At 65.3% G+C, this 24,052-nt stretch overlaps 3 protein-coding genes and 1 non-coding gene across 4 annotated transcripts in view; 1 reads left to right on the forward strand and 3 right to left on the reverse strand.

Annotated features, from left to right (window-relative positions):
- Positions 1-1,462: 1,462 nt before the first annotated feature.
- Positions 1,463-5,445, forward strand: PDZD4 (PDZ domain containing 4). The gene is given in 11 exon segments (XM_061443203.1): positions 1,463-1,522; positions 2,318-2,410; positions 2,413-2,549; positions 2,953-3,028; positions 3,121-3,219; positions 3,382-3,445; positions 3,528-3,628; positions 3,879-3,977; positions 4,170-4,340; positions 4,343-4,973; positions 4,976-5,445. Coding segments are annotated over 11 exon segments (1,980 nt in total). The 3' UTR covers positions 5,425-5,445.
- A 336-nt stretch (positions 5,446-5,781) lies between these two features.
- LOC133263453 (large ribosomal subunit protein uL16-like) overlaps positions 5,782-24,052 on the reverse strand; it is a 41,305-nt gene continuing 23,034 nt past the window's right edge. The window contains 7 exon segments of the mRNA XM_061443219.1: positions 5,782-6,129; positions 6,559-6,636; positions 6,638-6,722; positions 7,264-7,402; positions 7,485-7,592; positions 7,679-7,737; positions 7,829-7,870. Coding sequence (XP_061299203.1) covers positions 5,974-6,129; positions 6,559-6,636; positions 6,638-6,722; positions 7,264-7,402; positions 7,485-7,592; positions 7,679-7,737; positions 7,829-7,851 — 648 coding nt within the window. The 5' untranslated portion in view covers positions 7,852-7,870 and the 3' untranslated portion in view covers positions 5,782-5,973.
- On the reverse strand, positions 6,788-6,929 carry LOC133263458 (small nucleolar RNA SNORA70). Its single transcript, XR_009741493.1, has one exon. It is a non-coding gene; the product is annotated as a small nucleolar RNA SNORA70 (small nucleolar RNA).
- Positions 9,568-24,052, reverse strand: part of LOC133263456 (filamin-A-like) — a 35,770-nt gene continuing 21,285 nt past the window's right edge. The window contains 22 exon segments of the mRNA XM_061443222.1: positions 9,568-9,793; positions 10,302-10,517; positions 11,111-11,329; positions 12,676-12,852; positions 13,426-13,558; positions 15,624-15,739; positions 15,910-16,047; positions 16,900-17,166; positions 17,255-17,377; positions 17,486-17,638; positions 18,331-18,534; positions 19,472-19,633; positions 20,057-20,230; positions 20,303-20,431; positions 20,593-20,733; positions 20,912-21,014; positions 21,289-21,536; positions 22,135-22,158; positions 22,309-22,498; positions 23,260-23,416; positions 23,505-23,628; positions 23,860-24,030. Coding sequence (XP_061299206.1) covers positions 9,606-9,793; positions 10,302-10,517; positions 11,111-11,329; positions 12,676-12,852; positions 13,426-13,558; positions 15,624-15,739; positions 15,910-16,047; positions 16,900-17,166; positions 17,255-17,377; positions 17,486-17,638; positions 18,331-18,534; positions 19,472-19,633; positions 20,057-20,230; positions 20,303-20,431; positions 20,593-20,733; positions 20,912-21,014; positions 21,289-21,536; positions 22,135-22,158; positions 22,309-22,498; positions 23,260-23,416; positions 23,505-23,628; positions 23,860-24,030 — 3,557 coding nt within the window. The 3' untranslated portion in view covers positions 9,568-9,605.

Raw genomic sequence — 24,052 nt, forward strand, 5'->3', positions numbered from 1 at the left:
GCATTGAGAGAGCCCCGCAGCATCATGGGAGCCCCTTCATGGCATTGCCCCCCCCCCCCCCCCCGCCCTCAGCTCTGGTAACCCCCCAGAGCCCCCCCCTTGCAAAGGGATCTCCCCAAAGCCAAAGGGGACCCCAACCCCCTCCTTAACCCCCACTAAGGGCCCCCCCCCCACCCCCATCCACTGCCAAAGGGGGGGATCCCGCAGTGCCACCCCTGTGCAATGGGGGGGTTGGGGGGGGGCAGAGCACCCCAAAAGCGCCTCACGGGGGAGGCGGGGACCCCCGCTGGATGTTGCCAAACCCCAAGGCCCCCCCGCGGCCGGGGATCTCTTTAGACCAAATTGAGGGGGGGGTGGTTTTGCTCCCCATATTCCAGCCCCCACCCCCCCATAACCCTTCAGGGCCCTCGGGGTTTGGGGGGTCCCCGACGCCCCCCCATCTCTGAATGCATCTCACGGCGAGGCCTTGGCATCACCCCGCGGCCCCCCCCGGCCCCCAAACACCCCCGCCCCCCAAAACCCCCCGCCCCTCCCCCCCCCGTGCGCTGGTGTGTAGCTGCGTTAGCCCCCCGCCCCCGCAACCCCTCCAAGGAAAAGAAGTGGAAACGGCCCAAAAACGCCCCCAAAACGGCCCCAACCGGTCGGAAGCAGCCGCCGATCCCTGTGTGCCCCCCTCCTTCCCCCCTTCAGGCCCCGGCGCGACGCGAAACGGGCGGAAAACGGGAACAAACGATGAAATAAAGGAGGAACCTGTGAGAATGAGGATGGGGGCGATGGGGGGGGGGGTATAGGGGATGGGGGGGGTCTATCTATAGGGGGCTTGGGAGAGTGTGATGCTCCGGGGCAGGGTGTGTGGGTGTGGGGTGTGGGTGTGTGTGTGTGTGTGTGTGTGTGTGTGTGTGTGTACACAATTATAGTGAGTCGGAGTCAGGTCTATAGGGGGCTGTGGAGGTTTGGGAGCCTCTAGGAGACTGGGAGGAGGCTATAGGGGATCTATAGAGAGTGTATGGAGGGGCAGGGGGGCTATAGAGGAATGTGGAGGGGCTGTCAGGGGATGGACATGGGGGACTATAGGGAATCTATAGAGGATCTGTAGGGGATCGATAGAGAGCGTATGGAGGGGCTATAGCGGTCCATAGGGGGATGTAGGGGCGTCCATGGGGGGCTATGGAGGGGGCGTGGCCTCTCGGAGGGGGCGTTGCCAGCCCCGCCGCCCCTCCCGCCGCCATCGCCGCGGAGCCACCACCCGCCGCCGCCGCCGGCGGAACCGGAGCGAACCGGCCCGAACCGGAACCGGAACCGGCGCGGCCCCGCCGGACCCTCCCGCCGCGATGGGGGCCGGGGGGGCCCGGGGGGGCCGCTGCTGCCACCGCCCCCCCCCGCAGCGCGGCGGGGCCCGGGGCTGAACATCGCGGGGCCGCGGGTTCGAGACCGGGCGCGGCGGGGCTGGGCCGGGCCCGCCATGGGCTGCAACATGTGCGTGGTGCAGAAACCGGAGGAGCAGCACCGGGTGATGCTGCAGGTACCGGCGGGACAGGGGGAACACCGGGGCGTGGGGCTGTGGGGAACGGGGCTATAGGGGTGTGGGGCTATAGATAACGGGGGCTATAGGGGGTGTGGGGCTATGGGGAACGGGGCTATAGGAGGTGTGGGGATGGGGAACGGGGGCTATAGGAGGTATTGGGAGGGGCTATAGGGCCAGGTAAGGGCGCTATAGGGTGTGGGGACAGGTAATGGTGGGTAGAGGGACAGGTGATGGAGCCGTAGGGGTGTGGGGATGGGTGATGAGAGCTATGTGGCCAGGAAAGGGGTGTGGGGGGACACATATAGGAGTTGTGGGGTGGGTAAGGGGCTATGGGGTGTTGGGGGGGGTCTGTATGGACAAATAATGGGGGCTGTAGGGGTGTGTGGGGGGACACAGCCGGAGCTATAGGGACAGATAATGGTGCTATAGAGGCTGTGGGGATGGGTGATGAGGGGTATAGGGACAGCAATGGGGTCCATGGGGAGGGGCAAGGGGGTCTATGGGGCAGGGGTCTGGGCTGTGGGGGCCGGGGGGGGGCGTCCTGCCACACCCATGGGGGGGTCTCCCCCTTCCTCTGGCCCCGCCCACCTCCCTCCGGTTTCCATGGCAACCGTTGCGGGCGAGAAGCAGACAATGGAGGGGGGGCGGCAGCCTCGGGGGGGGGAGTGAGGGGCGGGGTGGGAGCGGCGATGGGGGGTTTGGGGGCTCCGTGGGGGGGTTTGGGGGCTCCGTGGGGGGGGTTGGGGGCTCCGTGGGGGGTGTCTGTGCCCTGACCCCCCCGCGCACCCCCAGGTGAGCGGGAGGGAGGGGCCGCGGCGGGAGCCGGCCCGGGGGGGCCCGCGGGGGTCGAAGGAGCCGCTGGTGCTGCACGTGCTGCGCCGCAGCCCCCGGGGCCGCCCCCCTCCCGCCGCAGGGGCGGCCCCCTGGGGGGGACCGGGACCTCCCCCCCACCGCCCCCAGGCCCCACCGTGGGGCTGGTGGACAGCGGGACCCAGACGGACATCAGCTTCGGGGGGGCCGAGCCGTGAGTGACCCCCCCATGGGGCATCACCCCATAGGGACCCCCCAGAAACCCTGGGGAACCCCCTGTCCCTATGCAGGGCGGTGTAGATCCCCCCCCCGGCACCCATCTATGGGGTACCTCACGCATAGGGCCCCTCCTGGACCCCCAGGGTCTTCCCAACCCATTCTGTACCCTCATAGATGCTTCTGCCCCCCATAGACACTCCCGAGGGCCCTTGGGGACCCCCATGGAGCCCCCCCAGCCGCCCTCTGGAAGCCCACCCTCCTTCTTTAGGACCCCCAACCATCCCCCTCTCCCTTATCCACATTTCTTTACCCCCCCAATGTCCCTTAGAGCCCTTTAGACCCCCCCCCCCCAAGAGACCCTTTGGGACCCCCTGCCCCCAATGCTTCTTCCCCTCCAGCCCCCCACTGCCCCATGACTATTTCGACCCCACGGACCTGGGGGACCCCGAGCGCCCTGAGGAGCTGGAGTACGAGGTGAGCCCCTGACGCTGGGGGGGGGGGGGCTGGGTCTGCTGGGCGGGGGGGCTCTGGTACATTGGGGATCCCCCTATCCATGGTCCCCGCAGGAGGTGGAGCTGTACAAGAGCAGCCACCGGGACAAGCTGGGCCTCACCGTCTGCTACCGCACGGATGGCGAGGAGGACGCTGGCATCTACGTGGGGGAGGTATTTGGGGAGGGGGGGTCCCCACTGTGCCTAATGCGGGGGGGGCTGGAGTACCCCCATGGAGAGGAGCCTCATGGGGTAATTGGGTCAATGGGGCTGGAGGGGGAGGGTTTGGGGGGGGCACTGAGGGTGCTGACTGCCCCATTTGTGTGCCCCCCCCAGGTGAACCCCAACAGCATCGCGGCCAAGGATGGGCGCATCCGCGAGGGCGACCGCATCATCCAGGGTGGGGTTTGGGGGGGCGCGCATGGGGGGGGGGGGGGTGTCATTGCCCCCATTGATCGCTATGAACCTCTCCCCCCACCAAGATAACGGGGTGGAGGTGCAGGACCGGGAGGAGGCCGTGGCCTTCCTAACCCAGGAGCAGCAAACGAATATCTCCCTCCTGCTCGCCCGGCCTGAGAGCCAGGTACGGCCCTGGGGGGGGTCCATGGGGGTCTATGAGGAGGTCTGTGGGGGGGTCTAGAGGGGGGCCTGCAGGGGGGTCTGTGGGGGGTCTAGAGGGGAGTCTATAGGGGGTCTTTGGGACGTCTATGGGGGGTCTGTAGAGGGGTCTATACGGGGTCTATGGGGGTTCTTTAGGACGTCTATCGGGGGTCTGTAGGGGGTCTACAGGGGGGTCTGTAGGGGTCTATGTGGGTGCTGAGCCCGTCCTGCAGCGCTGGAAGGACAGTGACCGCGAGGATTTCCTCGATGACTTCGGCTCTGATGAGGACGGGGACGTGAGGCAGCGCCGGCCCTGGAGCCCCCCCGGACAGGTACCGGGGCTGGGGGGAGGCAGGAGGGGGCTACGGGGGTGGAGAGGGAGCTTGGTGAGGGGGGGAGCAGGTGTACGGGGGCGACCCATGGAAGCGGTGGGGTCAGCGGGGGTGTTAAGGGGATGCAGATGGCCCGGGGGGGCAATGGGGGGGCCGGTGCTGCCGTGACACCCCCGCACCCCCTCCCCGCAGCCCCCCAGCCCCGCCACCCCCTGCGCGCGGGGGGCGGAGCCGGACAGCGGCGTGGGGCGCACGGACGAGAGCACCCGCAACGAGGAGAGCTCCGAGCACGACCCGAGGGGGGAGGAGGGCGACGGGACCCCCCCCGCGCCCGGCGCCGCGGCGCCCCCCCCCCGGCCCGGCCCGGAGCTGGAACCGGAGCCGCAGCCGGGGGCAGCCCTCGGGGTCGCGCCGGGCCCGCGGGAAGACCCGGCCCTGGCTCCGGATCGGGGCTGAGCCCCGGGGCAAGGCCCGGCTCCGGGTCCGGCGCGGGCCGCGGGGCGGGTGGAAGAGCCGGAGCTGGATCCGGGCCCGGGGTAATGCCCGGCGCCAGAGCGGGGTCCGCGCCAAGACCCGGCGCGGGCTGCGCGGCGCCGCCCGGAGCGGGGCTCTCCCCGGGGGCCGCGGCGGCGCCGCTGGTCCCGGTCGAGCTGCGGCGCTACCGGCAGCTGCGGGGCCGGCGGGGCGCGGCGGGGCCGGGCGGCGGCGCGGAGCTGGCCCTGCTCGGGGAGGAGCTGCGGCTCCTGGAGCTGCGGTGCCGGCAGCTGCTGCGGGCGCAGGCGGCGGAGCGGCTGCGGGAGCGCGGCCTCGCCGACATCTCGGAGGCGCCGGAGCGGGACAGCACCAGCGCCTACAACACGGGCGAGAGCTGCCGCAGCTCCCCCCCGCCGCGGGGCTGGGCCGTGCCGGGCGCCGGGGCCGGGGCTGCCCGCGGCGGGGGCCCGCGGGGGAAGCGGCCGGGCCGGGATCGGCTGCTCAAGGCCCGCGCCATCAAGATCTGGAGGAGCGCGGCGGCTCCACCACGGACGACGACGCCCGCAGCGAGCTCAAGACCGGGCGCTACTGGAGCCGCGAGCAGCGCAAGCAGCACCTGGCCCGGGCGCGGGAGCAGCGGCGGCGGCGGGAGCTGCTCCTGCAGGGCCGGGCCGAGCCGCCGGGACCGGGAGCCGGGGCCGGGGCTCCGGAGCCGCCCCCCCTGGCCGGGGCCGCCCGGCGCGGGCCCCGCAAGCGGAGCCGCCGCATCCTCGATAACTGGGTCACGATCCAGGAGATGCTGGCGCGGGGCGAGGGCGGGCGCGGTGGGGGAGCCCCCTGCTCTCGGTCACCACCGTGTAACGGGGACCCCGCCCCCATTGTGCTGTGGGGGGAACCCTCCAGCTCTTGGTGCTACAGCGGGAAACCGCCTCCCCCCAGCCCCCTCCCCTCATTTGATGGGGGCCTCCCCTAAGCACAATGGGGGCTGAGCGCCCCTCCGCCCCCTCATCATCGTCTGTGAATGTGAAGTTTTGGGTTTTTATAGTTTTTTTTTATAGCCGCCCCCCCCCCCCCCCCCCCGCGGTGACCTCCCCTATTCCCCCTGCCCCCCAAACCTGAGGTGCTGCCCTTCCCTCCCCCCCGTTTCCTGCCCCGCCCCCACCCTGTCTGTACAGCCCCGGGGGGGGGGAGGGGCCACGTTGGGAATAAAGCAAAGCCTCATTTTTACTCATTTCACCCCAGTTGTGAAGCCGCATCTATGGGGGGTCCAAGCCCCTCCCCCATTTACGCCCCCCCCCCCCCCCCCAAACCAGAGCAATGCAGTGGGGAGGGGCTCCACAGACCTTTATTTGTGCCAGGACCCCCGAAAGCAACACGGGGCCTCCCCCAAGTCCTCCCACCCGCCAGAGGGCGCACTGGGAGGTGGGGAACCGCACCCACCTGGAGGAGCGCCCCCCTCCCTGCAAGTGCGCCCCCTGGCGGTGCTCGCTGCCGGGAGGTCCCACAGCGGGGTTTGGGGGGCTCAGGCCGCGTGCAGCGCCCTCCAGCGGTCCAGCGGCCCCCGGCACGGGACGTACTTGACGCCGCAGCCGTCGGGGATGAGGCGCTTCTGAGCCACCATCTCCTCAAAGGCGTCGGCGTTGAACTTGGTGAAGCCCCACTTCTTGGAGATATGGATCTGGGGGGGGGGAAGGGCAGGGACGGGGTCAGGGGCACCCCAGAACCTCCCCTTCACCCCATGAGATATGCCTCAAGCTCCCACCCCCCCCGCACGTTTGGGGGGCACATGGGTCCCCCCTTCTGGTGTGTGTCCCATCCACTGGGAGCACTGGGTGGAGCTATAGGACGCCATGGGATAACCTATGGGGAACACCGTATGGAAGACACCACAGGACGTCCTGCGGGGGACACCATGGCATGGGGCACACTGTATGGAAGACACCACGAGACATCCCCACCAATCAACATCTGCGCCCCCCCGAGTCTCCCTTCCCTGAAGAGCAGCTCCTGGGGTGACACGAACACCCCCACTCCACTGGGGACACAGGGATCCCTTCCCCATTGGGGACACTGAGCCCGCCCCCATTGGGGTCCCCCCTCCCGGTACCTTCTGGCGCCCGGGGAACTTGAACTTGGCGCGGCGCAGGGCCTCCACCACGTGCTCCTTGTTCTGGGCCTTGGTGCGGGATGGACATGATGACCTGGCCGATGTGCACCCGCGCCACCGTCCCCTGCGGCTTCCCGAAGGCGCCGCGCATCCCGGTCTGCAGCCTGGGGGGGGATGATGGGGGTGAGGGGGGGCACCCCCACACCCAGCCCTAGGGAGGGAGGGGAAGGGCTGTGCCCCCGGCCCCTTGGAGCACCCCACTGAGGAGGGGGCAGTGGGGTGCCCTACACAGCCGGGGGGGTTGCTGTGCGCAGCCATTGCACGCCGGGACCCCACCGGGGGGGGGCCACGGCCGGCTTAATTAGCTGCGGGGGAGGGGGGGGGGCAGGAGGACCCCCGGGGGTACCCCCATAGGGAGACAGGGGCATCCCCATATTGCAACGCAGCCAATGGAGTTTGCATCCCAAAGTCCCCCCCAGGAATCCACCGCAGCAGCGGGGGTAGCCCCCCCTTTGAGAAATCCCCCCAACGTCCCAGTGGAGCCCTGACTCCAGAAACACCCCAAAACTGGGGGCAGAATGGGGGGGTTCGATACGGGGGTGGCATTGAGCTCCCGATGGGATGAGGATGGAGGCACCACGGCACATCCTGCCTTCCCCCCCCCCCGGTTGTGGGCCCCCCTCCGGTGTGGGGGTTCACCCTGACCTGTCGGCCCCCGCGCACGAGAGCATCTTGTTGATGCGGATGACGTGGAAGGGGTGCAGGCGCACGCGGATGTGGAACCCGTCCTTCCCGCAGCTCTTCACCATGTACTTGTTGGCGCAGATCCGGGCGGCCTCCAGCGCTGGGGGGCACAAACACCATGGGAGGGGTCACCCTATGCCCCAGGCTCACCCCACAGAGCCCCCCCCGTGACCCACACGCACCTTCGGAGCTGAGCTGCTCGTACTCATCTGACACCATGTGCCCGCAGAGCGGGAACTCGTCCACCTTCGCCTTCTTGCGGCCCAGGTCGAAGATGCGGATCTTGGGGTCTATGGAGGGGAAACGGGGGGATCAATGGGGGGCGATGAAGGGGGCCCGCAGGAGAGGGTTTTTGGGGGGCGTGTTGGGGACTCACCGGGGACCCCTCTGCAGAAGCGGGACTTGGGGTACGGTTTGTTCTTGCAGTACCTGTAACTGGGGGGGAGGTGATGATTAATGGGGGAACCCCAAAACCACCCCCTCAATGACGTCACCACCCCCTCCGCGCTGACGTCACGCGCCTCACCATCGCGCCGGGCGGCGGCCCATGGCGGCGGCTCCGGGACCTGCGGGAGAGAACGGGGAGGGTTGGGGGGGAGGGGCGGGGGGGAGGGGCGGGAAGCCCCCCATGACCCCGCCATGACCCCGCCATGACCCCCCCCGGCCCGGCCCGGCGCGGAGCGGAGCTCACCTCGCCCAGCTCCAAAGAGAGGGCGGCGGCGCCTGCGCGCGGCTTTTATAGTATCCCCGCCCCTCGGCTTCCGGCCACGCCCCCCCGCAGCACCGCACTTCCGGCGGCTTCTGGCCGCCCCTGGAGGAGCCGCTGGGTGCCGGGGCCGCAGGGGGGGCAGCAGGGGGCTATGGGGGGCTATGGGGGGCTATAGGGTGCCGTACGTAAGCATATAGGGGGCTATGGGGGGCTATAGGGTGCCGTACGTATGCATATAGGGGGCTATGGGGGGCTATAGGGTGCCGTACGTAAGCATATAGGGGGCTGTGGGGGGCTATGGGGGGCTCCGGCGCCGTTCACCCACCAGAGGCGGCGGCGCGGCTCCAACGCCCTCCCCCACCGTAGAGCGTCAGGAGCCAATCAGAGAGCGCGGCCCTTGAGCGACAGGAAGTGGGCGCATGCGCAGAGGGGAGGGATTTGTGTGCGGCTGCGTCCTGGCAGCTGATTTGATGGCGTCGATAACGTCACTCGTGGCATTTGCATGGCACCGCCCCCCTCGGTGTGGGCGGGGCCTCGTTTGCATAAGTCCTTATATGGGGAAGGGAGCACCCGCAGTCTCTGCCTCAGCCCCATATGGGGGGTGTCCCCCCATAGATGGGGTCCCCCGGTGCCCTCCCGTCCACCCGCATCCATAGGTGCCCCCCCGCCATAGGGGTCTCCCCCATCCCCCCATCACATACACCCCTCCCACCCTACCCCTACAGCTCGCCCCCCTCTATAGCCCCCATAGGCCCCCCTCCATGCTCCCCCCATACAGCTCCCCCCATAGGCTCCCCCCGTCCATCCTCATTTCCGTGTCCCACCCCCTGTATAGGCCCCCCATAGGTCCCTCCCCCCTGTATACAGTCCCCCTTTGCCCCTATAGACCCCCCATTGGAGGCAGCTGAAGCAGAACGAGTTTATTGGGGGGGGGAGGGGCCCCCCCGCGGCTGGTACAAAATTCCAATAAAATAAAAAAAAATGGGGGAGAGGCGGGGGCCAAAAAAGTGGGGGGGGGCGGGAAAGTGGTGGTGGGGGAGGGGCGGCAGCAGTGGGGCCCAAAGCAGGACCCTGGGTTGGGGGTGGGGGCATCATAGTGGGAGGGGGTCCCCGAAGTGGGGCTGTGTCACCTCGAAGTGGGTCTGGGGGTCCTCATAGTGGGTCTCGGTCCCCCCATAGCAGGTCTGTGGGTCCCATAGTGGGTTGAAGACCCCCCATAGTGGGTCTGTGGGCCCCATAGTGGGTTGATGCCCCTCCATAGCAGGTCTGTGGGTCCCATAGCAGGTTGAAGCCCCCCCATAGTGGGTCTGTGGGTCCCATAGTTTGTTGATGCCCCCCCATAGCGGGTCTGTGGGTCCCATAGTGGGTCTGTGGGTCCCACAGCGGGTCTGTGGGTCCCATAGTGGGTTGAAGCCCCCCCATAGCAGGTCTGGATGCCCCCAGCTGGGTCTGGGTCCCCCCCCGAAGCGGGTCAGGTGCCCCCCCCCATTGGGTCTGTGGGTCCCAGAGTGGATCTGTGGGTCCCGGAGCGAGTTAAAGCCCATCCCCCCCCATGGCGGGTGTGGGGGTGGCCGTGGGGGGGCGCGGGCCCCCCCTAGGGCACGGTGACGCGGAAGGGGCTGTTGGGGACGTGGTGCTCGCCCCACTTGATGACCAGGAGGTGGTCGCCGCGCTCCCGCAGGACGTAGCTGACGTTGTAGAGCTGGTTCCCCAGGTGCTTCACCACGATCTCCTCGCAGGGGCAGCGCGGGCCCTGCACCCCCACCAGCAGCATGTTGTTCCCTATGGAATGGGGGTGTCAGTGGGGGAAGACACACTTGTGCCATTCAGAACCGCCCCCCAAAACAGGAGCTGAGACCCCCCAAAAAGCAGCTCCCCCACCCCCAAAAGGAGGGCTCAGGGGGGCTCTTGGGGGCTGGCAGTGGGTGGGGGTGTTGGAGGGAGGGTGTCACCTATGAGGGGGTCATTGGGGGGGTCCCGAGGGGGGTGTATCACCTATGGAGGGAGGTCACTGGGGGCTCACACAGGGGTACCACCCCATGGGAGGGGCATTGGGGGGTGCCAGTGGGGCGGGATGACCCAGGGGGGTCCCTGGGGGTGTCATTGGGGGGGTCCCATGGTTGTATCACCCATGAGAGGGGCAATTATAGAGGGTATCAGCCATAGGGGGGATCACTGGGGTGGGTATCACCCATGGGGGGGGTCTCTGGGGTGGGTATCACCCATGGGGGTGCCATGGGAGGGTCCCTGGGGGGGTATCACCCATGGTTTGCCATGGGGGAGCCCGCACCGGCGCGGCTGCAGTCCAGGCTGAAGCTGTTCTTCTGCCCCACGAAGGCTTTGCTGAGCCCCAGCCCTTTGGCCACCACGCGCCCGGCGTCCGAGCCCGGGGGGGCAGCTCCGGGGGGGGCCCCCCCCACGGCTGCTGCGGCTGCGGCCCCCCCGCCGGTGTCCACCAGCACCGAGGAGCTCTCGCGGAGGCTGTGGCTGCTCACGAGGCGCGGGCCTGGGGGGGGCAGAGCACCCCATAGTGACCAAAACTGAGCCGAACTGAGCCAAAATGACCAAACCTGACCCAAACTGAGCCAAATTGACTCAAACTGACCCAAACTGAGCCAAAACTGACCCAAACCACCCAAAACTGAGCCGAACTGAGCCAAAATGACCAAACCTGACCCAAACTGAGCCAAATTGACTCAAACTGACCCAAACTGAGCCAAAACTGACCCAAACCACCCAAAACTGACCCAAACTGAGCCAAAATGACCCAAACTGAGCCAAAACTGACCCAAACCACCCAAAACTGACCCAAACTGAGCCAAAACTGAGCCAAAATGACCCAAACTGAGCCAAACCAAGCCAAAACTGAGCCACACTGAGCCAAACTGACCCAAACTGAGCCAAAAGTGACCCAAACCACCCAAAACTGACCCAAACGGAGCCAAGTGACCCAAACGAACCCAAACCTGCCCCAATGCACCCCAACAGTGCTCACTGTACCCCAACACTGCCCAAATTACCCCAAAACTGACCAAACCCCCCAAACCCGCCCCTTGCACCCCAAACCCCACCCGTTACCCCCCCTCAGCCTCTCGTTACCAGTGATCTTGGCCTTGAAGGGGCTGCCCACGATGTGGTGGGGGCCCCCGAACTTGATGGAGATGAGGTAGCTGCCGGGGGCCATGGGGGTGTAGCACACGCGGTAGCCCTCGGCGCACTCCCTGCACTCCATCTTCACCTTGGACGGGCCCTCGATGGTGACGGCCAGAGCCCCCGGGCCCGCCTTGCACGTGTTCACCACGAACTCTGCCGGGGAGCCTGGGGGGGCAAACGCAGTGAGGGACCCCGGAACCAGCCCCAGGCAGCCCCGAACTGACCCAAACAGCCCCCAAACTGCCTGAAACAGCCCCAAAACTGCCCCAAACAACCCGAAACTGCCTGAGAACCAGCACCCAAACAGCCCCCAAACTGCCTGAAACAGCCCCAAAACTGCCCCAAACAACCCGAAACTGCCCGAGAACCAGCACCCAAACAGCCCCCAAACTGCCTGAAACAGCCCCAAAACTGCCCCAAACAACCCGAAACTGCCCGAGAACCAGCACCCAAACAGCCCCCAAACTGCCTGAAACAGCCCCAAAACTGCCCCAAACAACCCGAAACTGCCCGAGAACCAGCACCCAAACAGCCCCCAAACTGCCTGAAACAGCCCCAAAACTGCCCCAAACAACCCGAAACTGCCCGAGAACCAGCACCCAAACAGCCCCCAAACTGCCTGAAACAGCCCCAAAACTGCCCCAAACAACCCGAAACTGCCCGAGAACCAGCACCCAAACAGCCCCGAACTGACCCAAACAGCCCCCAACTGCCTGAGACAGCCCCAAAACTGCCCCAAACAACCCGAAACTGCCCGAGAACCAGCACCCAAACAGCCCCGAACTGACCCAAACAGCCCCCAACTGCCTGAGACAGCCCCAAAACTGCCCCAAACAACCCGAAACTGCCCGAGAACCAGCACCCAAACAGCCCCCAAACTGCCTGAAACAGCCCCAAAACTGCCCCAAACAACCCAAAACTGCCCGAGAACCAGCACCCAAACAGCCCCCAAACTGCCTGAAACAGCCCCAAAACTGCCCCAAACAACCCGAAACTGCCCGAGAACCAGCACCCAAACAGCCCCCAAACTGCCTGAAACAGCCCCAAAACTGCCCCAAACAACCCAAAACTGCCCGAGAACCAGCACCCAAACAGCCCCGAACTGACCCAAACAGCCCCCAACTGCCTGAGACAGCCCCAAAACTGCCCCAAACAACCCGAAACTGCCCGAGAACCAGCACCCAAACAGCCCCGAACTGACCCAAACAGCCCCCAACTGCCTGAGACAGCCCCAAAACTGCCCCAAACAACCCGAAACTGCCCGAGAACCAGCACCCAAACAGCCCCCAAACTGCCTGAAACAGCCCCAAAACTGCCCCAAACAACCCCAAAACCAGCACCCAAACAGCCCCAAACCATCCTGAATCACAATGAGACACCCCGAAACCACACAGAGGGCCCCAGCTGCATGAGGCCCGCTATGAGGCCGCAGCGCCCCGAACCCCCTAGGGAGCCCCCAGACCCCCCATAGAGCCCGGCTGGACCCCCCAGCTCCCCCGCGCGGCCCCTACCTGTGGTGCCGCCCTCCAGGCCCGGGCCGTAGGCGGACACGAGCCCCGGGTCCCCGGCCTGGCCCGGCTCCCCCACGCGCACCTTGAAGGGGCTCCCGGGGATGTGCGAGCCCTCGAACTTGACGTCGATGGAATAGACCCCGTTCTCCCGCGGGATGAAGCGCACGGCGTACTTGTCTGGGGGGCAAGGGGGTCAGGGATCCCATAGACAGCAATGGACCCCACAGACACCACTGAGACCCCATAGACATCAATGGACCCCACAGACATCAGTGAATGCCATAGACATCAACGGACCCCATAGACAACAATGGACCAATGGGATTAACCACACGGTGTGCTTGCCTGGGGGCAATGGGGTCAGGGACCCCATAGACATCAATGTACCCCATAGACATCAAGGGACCCCATAGATATCAGGGAGCCCCCATAGATATCAATGAAACAACATAGACACCAGTGAAACCCCATAGACATCAAAGAAACTCCACAGACATCAATGAGACCGCATAGACATCAGTGAACCTAACACCCCCTGGGGACCCCCAGACCAAACGAACAGGGCTTGAGGGAGCTCCTAAAGTGGGGGAGACCCCAAAATCCCCCTCCTAAAGTTCAGGGGGGGGCCCTAAATCCTCCCTCCAGCCCACAGGGGCTGTCCCCCCACCCCATGAGCCAGAAGTGGTTCAGCCGCAGCGGAGGGCAGAGGGGTTTGGGCAAGCCCATTGTGGGGCCCGGGGGGGCCCTCACCTTCGGTGACCTCGGTGATGTGGCACTCCTCCAGCGCCCCCGAGGGGCTGTGCACTTTGGCGTCCAGCGCGCCCTTGGCCCCATTGAGGCTCACGGCGAAGGACGCGGGTTGGTGAACCTTGAGCCCTGATTCCTGGGGGGGCAGAGACCGTCAGCGGGGGGGGGGGCACCCCCAAACGGGGGGGCACCCCCAAGTGCGGGGGCAGGGGGATAGAACCTGGCATTGCCCCCCCCAGCATCAAACCCCAGCTTAAAGGGGTTTAACCCCCCCCAGTAGGATGGGGGCAGCTGCACCCCAAAACCTGGGGTGCAAATTAATCACCCCAGGGAGGTGACACCCCCAAATCCTCACCCCAAATAACGTGGGGGGAGGGGAACTCACCCCGTTTTCGAGGTGCCCCAAGGTTTGGGGGTGTCGGGACCCCCTCCATACCCCACTTACCTTATGGGGCTGGGGGGCTTAGTGGGAGCGAGTGGGGGACCCCGGTCCCGCTTTGGGGGTGCAGGGGGGGTTTGGGGGGCCGCTCACTCCCACTAAGACTCCCCCAGCCCCAGGGTGACCCCCAAAGTGGGGGTGGGGCTGTTAATAGCCTTTAAAAGAGACACGAGAGAAACCCCCAGGGAACCCCCCGGTTTGGGGGTGGGGCAGCCTGGCCAGCGCAGGGACCCCAAAACCAGCTCCAGCCCCCCCGGACCTGACTGAGGCTCTGCTGTGCCCCAAACCCCACTAAGCCCCACTATGGGGCTAGGATGACCCTAAAAGCACCCCAAACCCTCCTAACCCTGCTCCGTGCCTCCACTGTCCCCCTAAACTCCCTGATGTGGCTCCATTTTCCCCCTGAGACCCCCTTAAATCCCTCTAAATCCCTCTATACGGCTCCACTACCACCTCATACCCCCTGAGACCCCCCTATACAGCTCCATTATCCCCCTAAGACCCCCTTGAGCCCCCTGAACCCCTCTATGTGGCTCCATTATCCCCCTGAGACACATCCTAAATCCTCCTATAGGCTCCATATCCCCATAAACCTCCCTGTTTGGCTCCATTGTCGCTTAGACCCCCTAAACACCCCTATACGGCTCCATATCCCCCTTGGACCTACTTCCCTATCTGATTCCATACCTCCCTTAGACTGCCTACCCCTCCCCCATTTGGCTCCATTGTGCTGCTTAGACCCCCCTAAACCCCACTATTTGTCTCCATATCCCCCTTGGACCCCCCATAACCCCTCTATCTGGCTCCATATCCCTCTCAGACCCCCCTAACCTGGCTCCATATCCCCCTTGGGCCCCCCTAACCCCCCCTACCTGGCTCCATATCCCCCTCAGACCCCCCTAACCCCCCCATCTGGCTCCATATCCCCCTCGGGCCCCCCTAACCCCCCCTATCTGGCTCCATATCCCCCTCAGACCCCCCTAACCCCCCCTACCTGGCTCCATATCCCCCTCGGACCCCCCATAACCCCCCTATCTGGCTCCATATCCCCCTCGGCCCCCCCTAACCCCCCCTATCTGGCTCCATATCCCCCTCAGACCCCCCTAACCCCCCCTACCTGGCTCCATATCCCCCTCGGACCCCCCATAACCCCCCTATCTGGCTCCATATCCCCCTCAGACCCCCCCTAACCCCCCCTACCTGGCTCCATATCCCCCTCAGACCCCCCTAACCCCCCCTACCTGGCTCCATATCCCCCTCAGACCCCCCTAACCCCCCCTATCTGGCTCCATATCCCCCTCAGACCCCCCTAACCCCCCCTACCTGGCTCCATATCCCCCTCGGACCCCCCTAACCCCCCCTATCTGGCTCCATATCCCCCTCGGGCCCCCCTAACCCCCCCTATCTGGCTCCATATCCCCCTCGGACCCCCCATAACCCCCCTATCTGGCTCCATATCCCCCTCGGACCCCCCATAACCCCCCTATCTGGCTCCATATCCCCCTCGGACCCCCCATAACCCCCCTATCTGGCTCCATATCCCCCTCGGACCCCCCATAACCCCCCTATCTGGCTCCATATCCCCCTCGGACCCCCCATAACCCCCCTATCTGGCTCCATATCCCCCTCGGACCCCCCATAACCCCCCTATCTGGCTCCATATCTGCCTCAGACCCCTCTAGCCCCCCAGTCCCTCTCCGTGTCCCCCCCGGCGCTGGCCCTGCCGCCCCCGGTGCTGGGGGGGTTTCTCCCGGTGCCTCACCTGAAGGCTAGAAACAGTGAGGCGCCGAGCAGCATCGCAGGGCGCCGCCGCCGCCACCACGAACGGGCTCTCGGGGATGTGCTCCTCGTTGAACTTCACCGACACCTCGTAGTCACCTGCGGGGACACCGGGACGTGGCACCGGGCTGGGGGGTCCCCATGTACCCCTGTAGGTCCCCTATACAGCGCCCCCCCCAGAGCTCGTTTTGTGCCCCCTCAGCAGCGCCGCCTCGTGTCCGCACGCGGTTACTGCGCCAGGGCCCCCGTGCCCCCCCCCGCGGCCGTACCCGGCTCCTGCACCACGTAGGAGACGCCGCAGGAGCCGTCCTTGCGGTCCTCGAAGGCGATCTCGGCCTTGCTCGGGCCCTCCACGGCGATGGAGAGGCCCCCGGCGCCCGCCTCCCGCGTCCAGATGCTGAACTCGGCTGGGGGGGCACGAAGAGGGGGGTCAGGGAGCCCCAAAGGGCTGAGACGCCCCCCAGACGTAACCCAGTGCGTGGGATATGGGGGCAGGCCAGGAGGGGATGGGAGGGATGCAGGGGGAGCTGCAGTGGGCTTTGGGGATGCTCGGAGAGGATTTGGAGGCTCTGGGTCAGGTCTGGGGGCTCTGGGTCATGTTTAAGGGGTGTGGGTCACGTTTAGGGGGCTATCAGGTTTAGGTGTATCTGTATCAGTTCTGGTGTAGATAAGGTTTAGGTGTATCTCTCTCAGGTTCAGGTGTATTTGTCTCACGTTTAGGTGTACCTGTCTCAGGTTCAGGTGTATCTCTATCAGGTTTAGGTGTATCTGCATTAGTTTTGGTGTATATAAGGTTTAGGTGTATCTCTCTCAGGTTCAGGTGTATTTGTCTCACGTTTAGGTGTACCTGTCTCAGGTTCAGGTGTATCTCTATCAGGTTTAGGTGTATCTGCATCAGTTTTGGTGTATATAAGGTTTAGGTGTATCTCTCTCAGGTTCAGGTGTATTTGTCTCACGTTTAGGTGTACCTGTCTCAGGTTCAGGTGTATCTCTATCAGGTTTAGGTGTATCTGCATCAGTTTAAGTGTATATAAGGTTTAGGTGTATCTCTTCAGGTTCAGGTGTATTTGTCTCACGTTTAGGTGTACCTGTCTCAGGTTCAGGTGTATCTCTATCAGGTTTAGGTGTATCTGCATCAGTTTAAGTGTATATAAGGTTTAGGTGTATCTCTTCAGGTTCAGGTGTAGCACTATCAGGTTTAGGGGGGGTTCTCTCAGGTTTAGGGGTGTCTGTGTCACTGTTGGGGCCCCCCCGCTCACCTGGCACCCCTGCCTCGGCGCGCTCTAGGCCGGGTCCCCCCGCTCGGACCTTGTGCGCGCCGCCTTCACCCAGCGGCCCCACGGTGAACTGGAAGGGGCTGCCCGGCACGTGCTGGCCCCGGTCCTTCACGCTGACCGAGTGCACCCCGGTCTCGGCCGGCACGAACCGGATGCTGTAGGCGCCGCCCTCGCCCTCCAGCGCCTGCGCCGCCACCGCCTGCCCCGAGGGGCCCGTGACCAGCGCCGTCACCTCGTGCTCGCTCAGCTCTGCGGGGACGGGGGGGTCCTTAAGGTCTCTCCATTTGTCCTTGGGGTCCCCCCCATAGGACCCCCTGGGCCCCCCCTCATCACTTACCGGGCACCTTGAGGCTGAGGTCGCAGGCAGAGCCCACGGTGGCCTCGGGGGGGGCACGGCGCCGGCGCGTGATGCTCTCCTTCATCCGGCCCTCGCCTGTCACCTTCACTGAGAACGGGCTCCCTGGGGGTCCAGCGGGGCGTCAGACACCCCATAGATTCCACAGACCACATAGACCCCCTCATAGACCACATAGACACCCCACAGACCCCCCCCATCGCTGGGGCGCACCGGGCACGTGCTGGTCGCCGAACTTGAGCGAGATGATGTAGTTGCCGGGCTCCGTGGGGCAGTAGGAGACACGGCACGTCCCGTCCTCCAGCTCCTCCGTGGTGATGTCCACCTTGCTGGGGCCCTCGATGGACAGGCTCAGCCCCCCATACCCTACCATGGGGCACGGGGGGGTTAACGGGGACCCCCTCCCAGGCATGTGACACCCCCTGGTTGTGATGGGGCCAGAGGGAGGGGGGTCAGGGCTGGCGGGTGATGGGGACATTGTGGTGGAGGGGTGCTATGGGGCGGTCAGGGGCTGGTACTTGCATCGTGGGTATCAGTGGTGAAGTGCATGGGTGCAATGGGGATGCTATGGGGGGTCAGGAAGTGCTATGGGTGCAATGAGGGGCATCAGGGGATGCTATGGGGATGCTATGGGTGCTACGGGGGGTCAGGGGATGCTACAGGTGCTATGGGGATGCTATGGGTGCTACGGGTGCTCTGGGGATGCTCTGGGTGCTATCAGGATGCCATGGGTGCTCTGGGGGTGCTCTGGGGACACTCTGGGTGCTATCAGGATGCCATGGGTGCTATGGGGATGCTCTGGGTGCTATCAGGATGCCATGGGTGCTCTGGGGGTGTTCTGGGGACGCTCTGGGTGCTATCAGGATGCCATGGGTGCTCTGGGGGTGTTCTGGGGATGCTCTGGGTGCTATCAGGATGCCATGGGTGCTCTGGGGGTGTTCTGGGGACGCTCTGGGTGCTATCAGGATGCCATGGGTGCTCTGGGGGTGTTCTGGGGACGCTCTGGGTGCTATCAGGATGCCACGGGTGCTATGGGTGCCATGGGGGGGTGCAGGTACCGGCATCGCGGGTGTCGATGGTGAAGTGGGTGGGCTCGAAGGTGCGGCCCTCGCGCAGGCCCGGCCCTGCCACACGCACGCGGGCGGCGTCGCCCAGCTCTGCCTGGCTGATGGTGACGGCGATGGGGCTGCGCGGCAGAGGCTGCCCCCCCCGCAGCACGTGCACCAGGTGCTCCCCCACCTCCTGCGGCACGAAGGAGATCCCTGCGGGGCACGGGGCAGCCATGAGGGAATGGGGTACGGGGGGATGCAGGGGTACGGGGATATGGGGGTGCAGGAATATGGGGGTATGGGGATATGGGGGTATGGGGATGGGTATGGGGATATAGGGGTACGGGGATATGGGGGTACAGGGATATGGGGGTATGGGGATATGGGGGTATGGGGATGGGTATGGGGATATAGGGGTACGGGGATATGGGGGTGCAGGGATATGGGTGTATGGGGATATGGGGGTATGGGGATGGGTATGGGGATATAGGGGTACGGGGATATGGGGGTGCAGGGATATGGGTGTATGGGGATATGGGGGTATGGGGATGGGTATGGGGATATAGGGGTACGGGGATATGGGGGTACAGGGATATGGCTGTATGGGGATATGGGGGTATGGGGATGGGTATGGGGATATAGGGGTACGGGGATATGGGGGTACAGGGATATGGGAGTACGGTGATATGGGGATATAGGGGTACAGGGATATGGGGGTATGGGGATATGGGGGTATGGGGATGGGTATGGGGATATAGGGTTATGGGGATATGGGGGTACGGGGGTATGGAGATATGGGGATATGGGGTAGGGGGATACAGGGATATGGGGTATGGGATATGGGGATACAGGGATATGGGGGTATGGGGATATGAAGTATGGGTATATGGAGATACAGTATATGGGGATAACGGCATATAGGATATGGGGGTATGGGGATATGAAGTATGGGTATATGGAGATACAGTATATGGGGATAACGGGATATAGGATATGGGATATGGGGATACAGGGATATGGGGGTATGGGGATATGAAATATGGGTATATGGGGATACAGGGATATAGGATATGGGGTATGGGGGCCAGCAGCTGTGGCTGCTCCCCCCGTGACCCAGCAGCAAGTACCGGGCCCTGTCCCCCCCCCGCACCGATGTGCCCGTTGCGCAGGCGCTTGAGCTGGCAGGGCTCCTTGCGGCCCGAGGGCGCGGTGACGGCCGCCGTGAGCTGGCTCAGGTCGGTCTCACCCAGGTCCAGGGGGATGTCGGCTGAGGCGCCCACCTTGAGGTGGGACAGGCGCAGGCTGTCGTCACCTGCGGTGGGTAGTGGGTGAGCGCCATGGCCCCCATGGCAACCATTGACTCCCATTGCCTCCCATTGCACCCCATTGTATCCCATTGCATCCCACTGCCTCCCATTGCATCCCACTGCATCCCATTGCCTCCCAATGCAACCCATTGACTCCCATGGTGTTCCACCACCTCCCATTGCACCCCATTGCGTCCCATTGCACCCTATTGCATCCTCTTGCATCCTATTGCCTCCCATTGCAACCCATTGCCTCCCATTGCATCTCATTGCCTCCCATTGCCCCCCATTGCATCTCATTGCCTCCCATTGCACCCCATTGCCTCCCATTGCCCCCCATCGCCTCCCATCGCCCCCCATTGCCTCCCATCGCCTCCCATTGCCCCCATTGCCCCTCATCGCCCCCATGGCGCCCCGCTGCCGGGTACCGGTGATGCGGGCGGTGAAGGGGCTCCCGGGGATGTGCTTCTCGTTGTACTTGACCACGATGCTGTAGTCCCCGGGCAGCACGGGCAGGTAGGAGACGCTGCACGTCCCGTCCTGGTTGTCCGTGCAGCTCAGCTCCGCCTTGGAGGGCCCCTCCACGGCCAGCGACAGCCCTCCTGGGGGGTAGGGCAGCAGTGAGGGGGGGCCCAGGTGCTCGTGGGTGCTGGGGAGGCACCCCGTGGGCTCACCCTCGCCGGCGTCCTTGGTGTTGACGGTGAAGGAGGCTGGTTTGTTCACGGTGCCGTGGATGAGGCCAGGGCCGTAGGCGGTGACGTGGCCGCTGTTCACGTAGTCCACATAGAACTGAAGGGGGCTGCCTGTGGGGACACACACACAAAGGGGGTGTTGGGGGGCAGGAGACGCCCCCCCCAGTGCCACGGAGGATGCTGGTGGTTGCCATGGATACGGGGTGGGATGTGGGGAGCCGCGGTGCTGGGATGCTTCAGGAGGGTGCCCTCAAAGCCCCCCCGGCCCCCACCTGGGATGTGCATGCTCTCGTAGCGGATGTCCATCTCGTGCAGCCCGGCCTCGCTGGGCGCGAACCGAACCGTCACCGTCCCGTCCTTGTTGTCGGTGATGTCTGGCTTGGCCACCTTGCCCGAGGGCATCCGCACCTCCCCTGGGGGGAAAGGGGGGTCACTGGGGGGGCTGCGGGCACCCATGGGTGCCCCATTGCTTGGGGAGGACTTGGGGAAGGGGTGGGGACCCCCAGGAGGACCCCAGGTGGGTGTTGAGGACCCTGGGCAATGGGAGGGGCCCCCATAGACCCGCATGGCTTTGGGGTGCCCCCCCCTCACCAGTGATCTCGCCCTTCTTGATGGTGAAGGGGATGACGAGGTCGAAGGGGCGCAGCCCGGCCATGTCCAGCCCGTTCACCCCTAGCAGCGCCCGCTCTGTCGCCTGCGCCAGGGGGGAACTGCATTGGGCACCGGGACCCCCAACTGGGCCCTGTCCCCACCCTGTGCCCCCCTGTGCCCCCTCCCACCCTGCCCATCCCCTGCCCAACCCCCTTCCATGTCCCTTCTTGTCCTCTTCCTGACTCCCGTCATTCCCTCCCCATCCCTACCCCAATTCCTGCCCATCCCTGCCTATCCCTGCCCACCCCTCCCCATCCCTCCCCATCCCTGCCCCATCCCTCCCCATCCCTGCCCACCCCTGCCAGCCCCACACTCACCATGACCTGGAAGGGGCTGTTGGGGATGTGCTCGCCGCCGAAGCGCACACAGATCACGTACTTGCCGGGCTGTGGCGCGGTGTAGAAGATGTCGAAGGTCCCGTCCGCGTTCTCCACCACGTCCACGTCGGCCTCGGAGCCGTCGGGGGTGCAGACGCTGCACGTCACCTTCCCCTTGCCCGCCGCCTTCGCGTCCACCGTGATCACCGTCTCCTCCCCCAGCTGGATTGTGGGGCCCAGACCGGCCCCTGTGGGATGGGGGAGGTGGGGGTGATTGAGGGCCCCATTGACAGGGGAGGTCACCCCACTGTGGGCCTCCAGAGCCCACAAACTGAGCCCTGGGTACCCCCCATGGGCTGAGCATGGGGATGCTCCACTCGTGCCATGGGGAGGGGGGGGGGGTAATGAGGGTTATTGAGGCACCCCCAGCTCATTGCCCCATTGCCTGTACCCCCCCCCCCATACACCCCCAAACTGAGTCCTGGGTACCCCTTATGGGCTGAGCATGGGGATGCTCCAGTCGTGCCATGGGGAGGGGGGGTACAAAGGCACACCCCAGCTCATTGCCTCCAACTGCACCAAGAGGGCCCCCCCAAAGTGAATGAGGTGGGGGGGACACTCCCCCCACTACAACAGTGGGTCCCTGTCCTTGAAGCAGCTGGGGGGGACCCCTCCATCTCAAACAAGGCTTGGACCCCCCGAAGTCGAGCCCTGATTGGCTGCGGGGGGACCCTCATTGCTGTCTGGGGAGAAAAGGGGGTGCCCCCAAGGGCTGGGGGCACTTTGGGGGTGCAGGGGGGGTCACGCATGCACCCCGACGCCAAGCGAGCCATGCAATGAGCTTACCTAAGCCGTGACCTCCGATGGAGACTACAGCAGTGGGGGGGAGGGGGGGGGGATGTGGGGCGGGCGTGGGGGGGGCAGAGAAGCAAGAAATCAGTGAAACACACGTGAGGCCCTGCCAGATCCCCCCATAGCCCTCCCCCGCTGCGGGTGGTGCTGAGCCCAGTGCTCGCGTACCGGTGACGGTGCACTTGCTGGCGTCGCCGGCGGGCACGGCGCGGATGCGGTACGGGGAGTAGGGGATCTCGTCCCCCCCGTACTTGATGAGGATGGTGTAGCGCCCGGTCATGTCCGGCACGTAGGACACCGTGTACGTCCCGTCCTGGTTGTCCCGGATCGACGCCTTCTTGGGCTTCCCCTCGGGATCCTGCGGGACAGCGGGAATGGGGTGGGAGGGAGGGCGGGAGCCGGTGCACAGCCAGCCCCAGGCCTCAGCACTGAGCATCCGCTGGGATGCCCCTGGTGCCCAAACAGGGTGCATCACCCATGGCACCGTGAGCATCACCCATGTACATCACCCCTGGCATCACCCACGGCATCACTCATGGCACCGTGAGCATCACCCATGGCACCGTGAGCATCACCCATGTACATCACCCCTGGCATCACCCATGTACATCACCCCTGGCATCACCCACGGCATCACTCATGGCACCGTGAGCATCACCCATGGCACCGTGAGCATCACCCATGTACATCACCCCTGGCATCACCCATGTACATCACCCCTGGCATCACCCACGGCATCACTCATGGCACCGTGAGCATCACCCATGTACATCACCCCTGGCATCACCCACGGCATCACTCATGGCACCGTGAGCATCACCCATGGCACTGTGAGCATCACCCACGGCACCATGTACATTGCCCATGGCATCACCCACGGCACCGTGAGCATCACCCATGGCACCATGTGAATCACCCATGGCATCACTCATGGTACTGTGAGCATCACCCATGGTACTGTGAGCATCACCCATGGCACCCATCACCCATAGCACCTTGCGCATCACCCATGGCACCCATCACCCATAGCACCTTGCGCATCACCCATGGCACCCAGAGACGCCTGTACAGCACTATGGGCTCCCCCCCATGCCCCCCCAGTGCCCCCCCATCCCTCACAGTGATCTGCACGGCCAGGAGCCCCTCGCCCGCGTCCTTGGCGTCGATGGTGAACTCCACGGGCAGGCTGGCCGGGACGCCCGTGGTGTTGAGCCCCGGGCCGCTCGCCTTCACCTTGCTGGCGTCATGGGTGGGCAGCGCCTTCACCTTGAACGGGCTTGGGGAACACCATGGGGGGGTCAGAGCAGAGCCCCCACCCCGGTCCTCCCCTGTGGCCCCCCCATGCCCATGTCCCCCCCCAGTACCTGCGGGGCACCTCCTCGTCGCCGTAGCGCACGGAGATGCTGTAGGGCCCCTCGCGGCTCGGGACGTAGCTCACGCGCTGGGTCCCGTCCCCGTTGTCTGCCACCTCCACTGGCTCCACTACACCTATGGGGGGGGCACGGGGGTCAGGGGGGCACTGGGGGGGGCCCACCGCACATTATGGGACACCCAGAGACCCCCTGGAGGCACCCCAAGAGGCCACATGGGCACCCCAACGCCATGCATGGGATGCCCCCCGCACCCCACCACCCACAGGACACCCTTTACCCCCATCCCTTGCACCAGGAGCACCCCAACCGCTCTGAGCCCCCCTCCCTTGGGTGCTCCCCCCTTTACCTTTGGGTCCCTGCACCTTCACATCCAGGGGGGCCACCCCGGCCTTGCTGGTGTCCACAGTGAAGCTCTGGGGCACGTTGGCCCTGACAGCACCCAGCGTCAGCCCCGGCCCCACACATTTCACCTTGGCTGCGTCCACCACGTCCGTCACCGGCACCTTGAATGGGCTCCCTATGGGGGGTACCATGAGCCA

The sequence above is a fragment of the Pezoporus flaviventris genome, unplaced genomic scaffold (genome assembly GCF_033815535.1).
Source record: "Pezoporus flaviventris isolate CSIRO_AGI_PZ_B2104156 unplaced genomic scaffold, CSIRO_AGI_Pfla_v1 ptg000320l, whole genome shotgun sequence".
Taxonomy (NCBI): domain Eukaryota; kingdom Metazoa; phylum Chordata; class Aves; order Psittaciformes; family Psittacidae; genus Pezoporus; species Pezoporus flaviventris.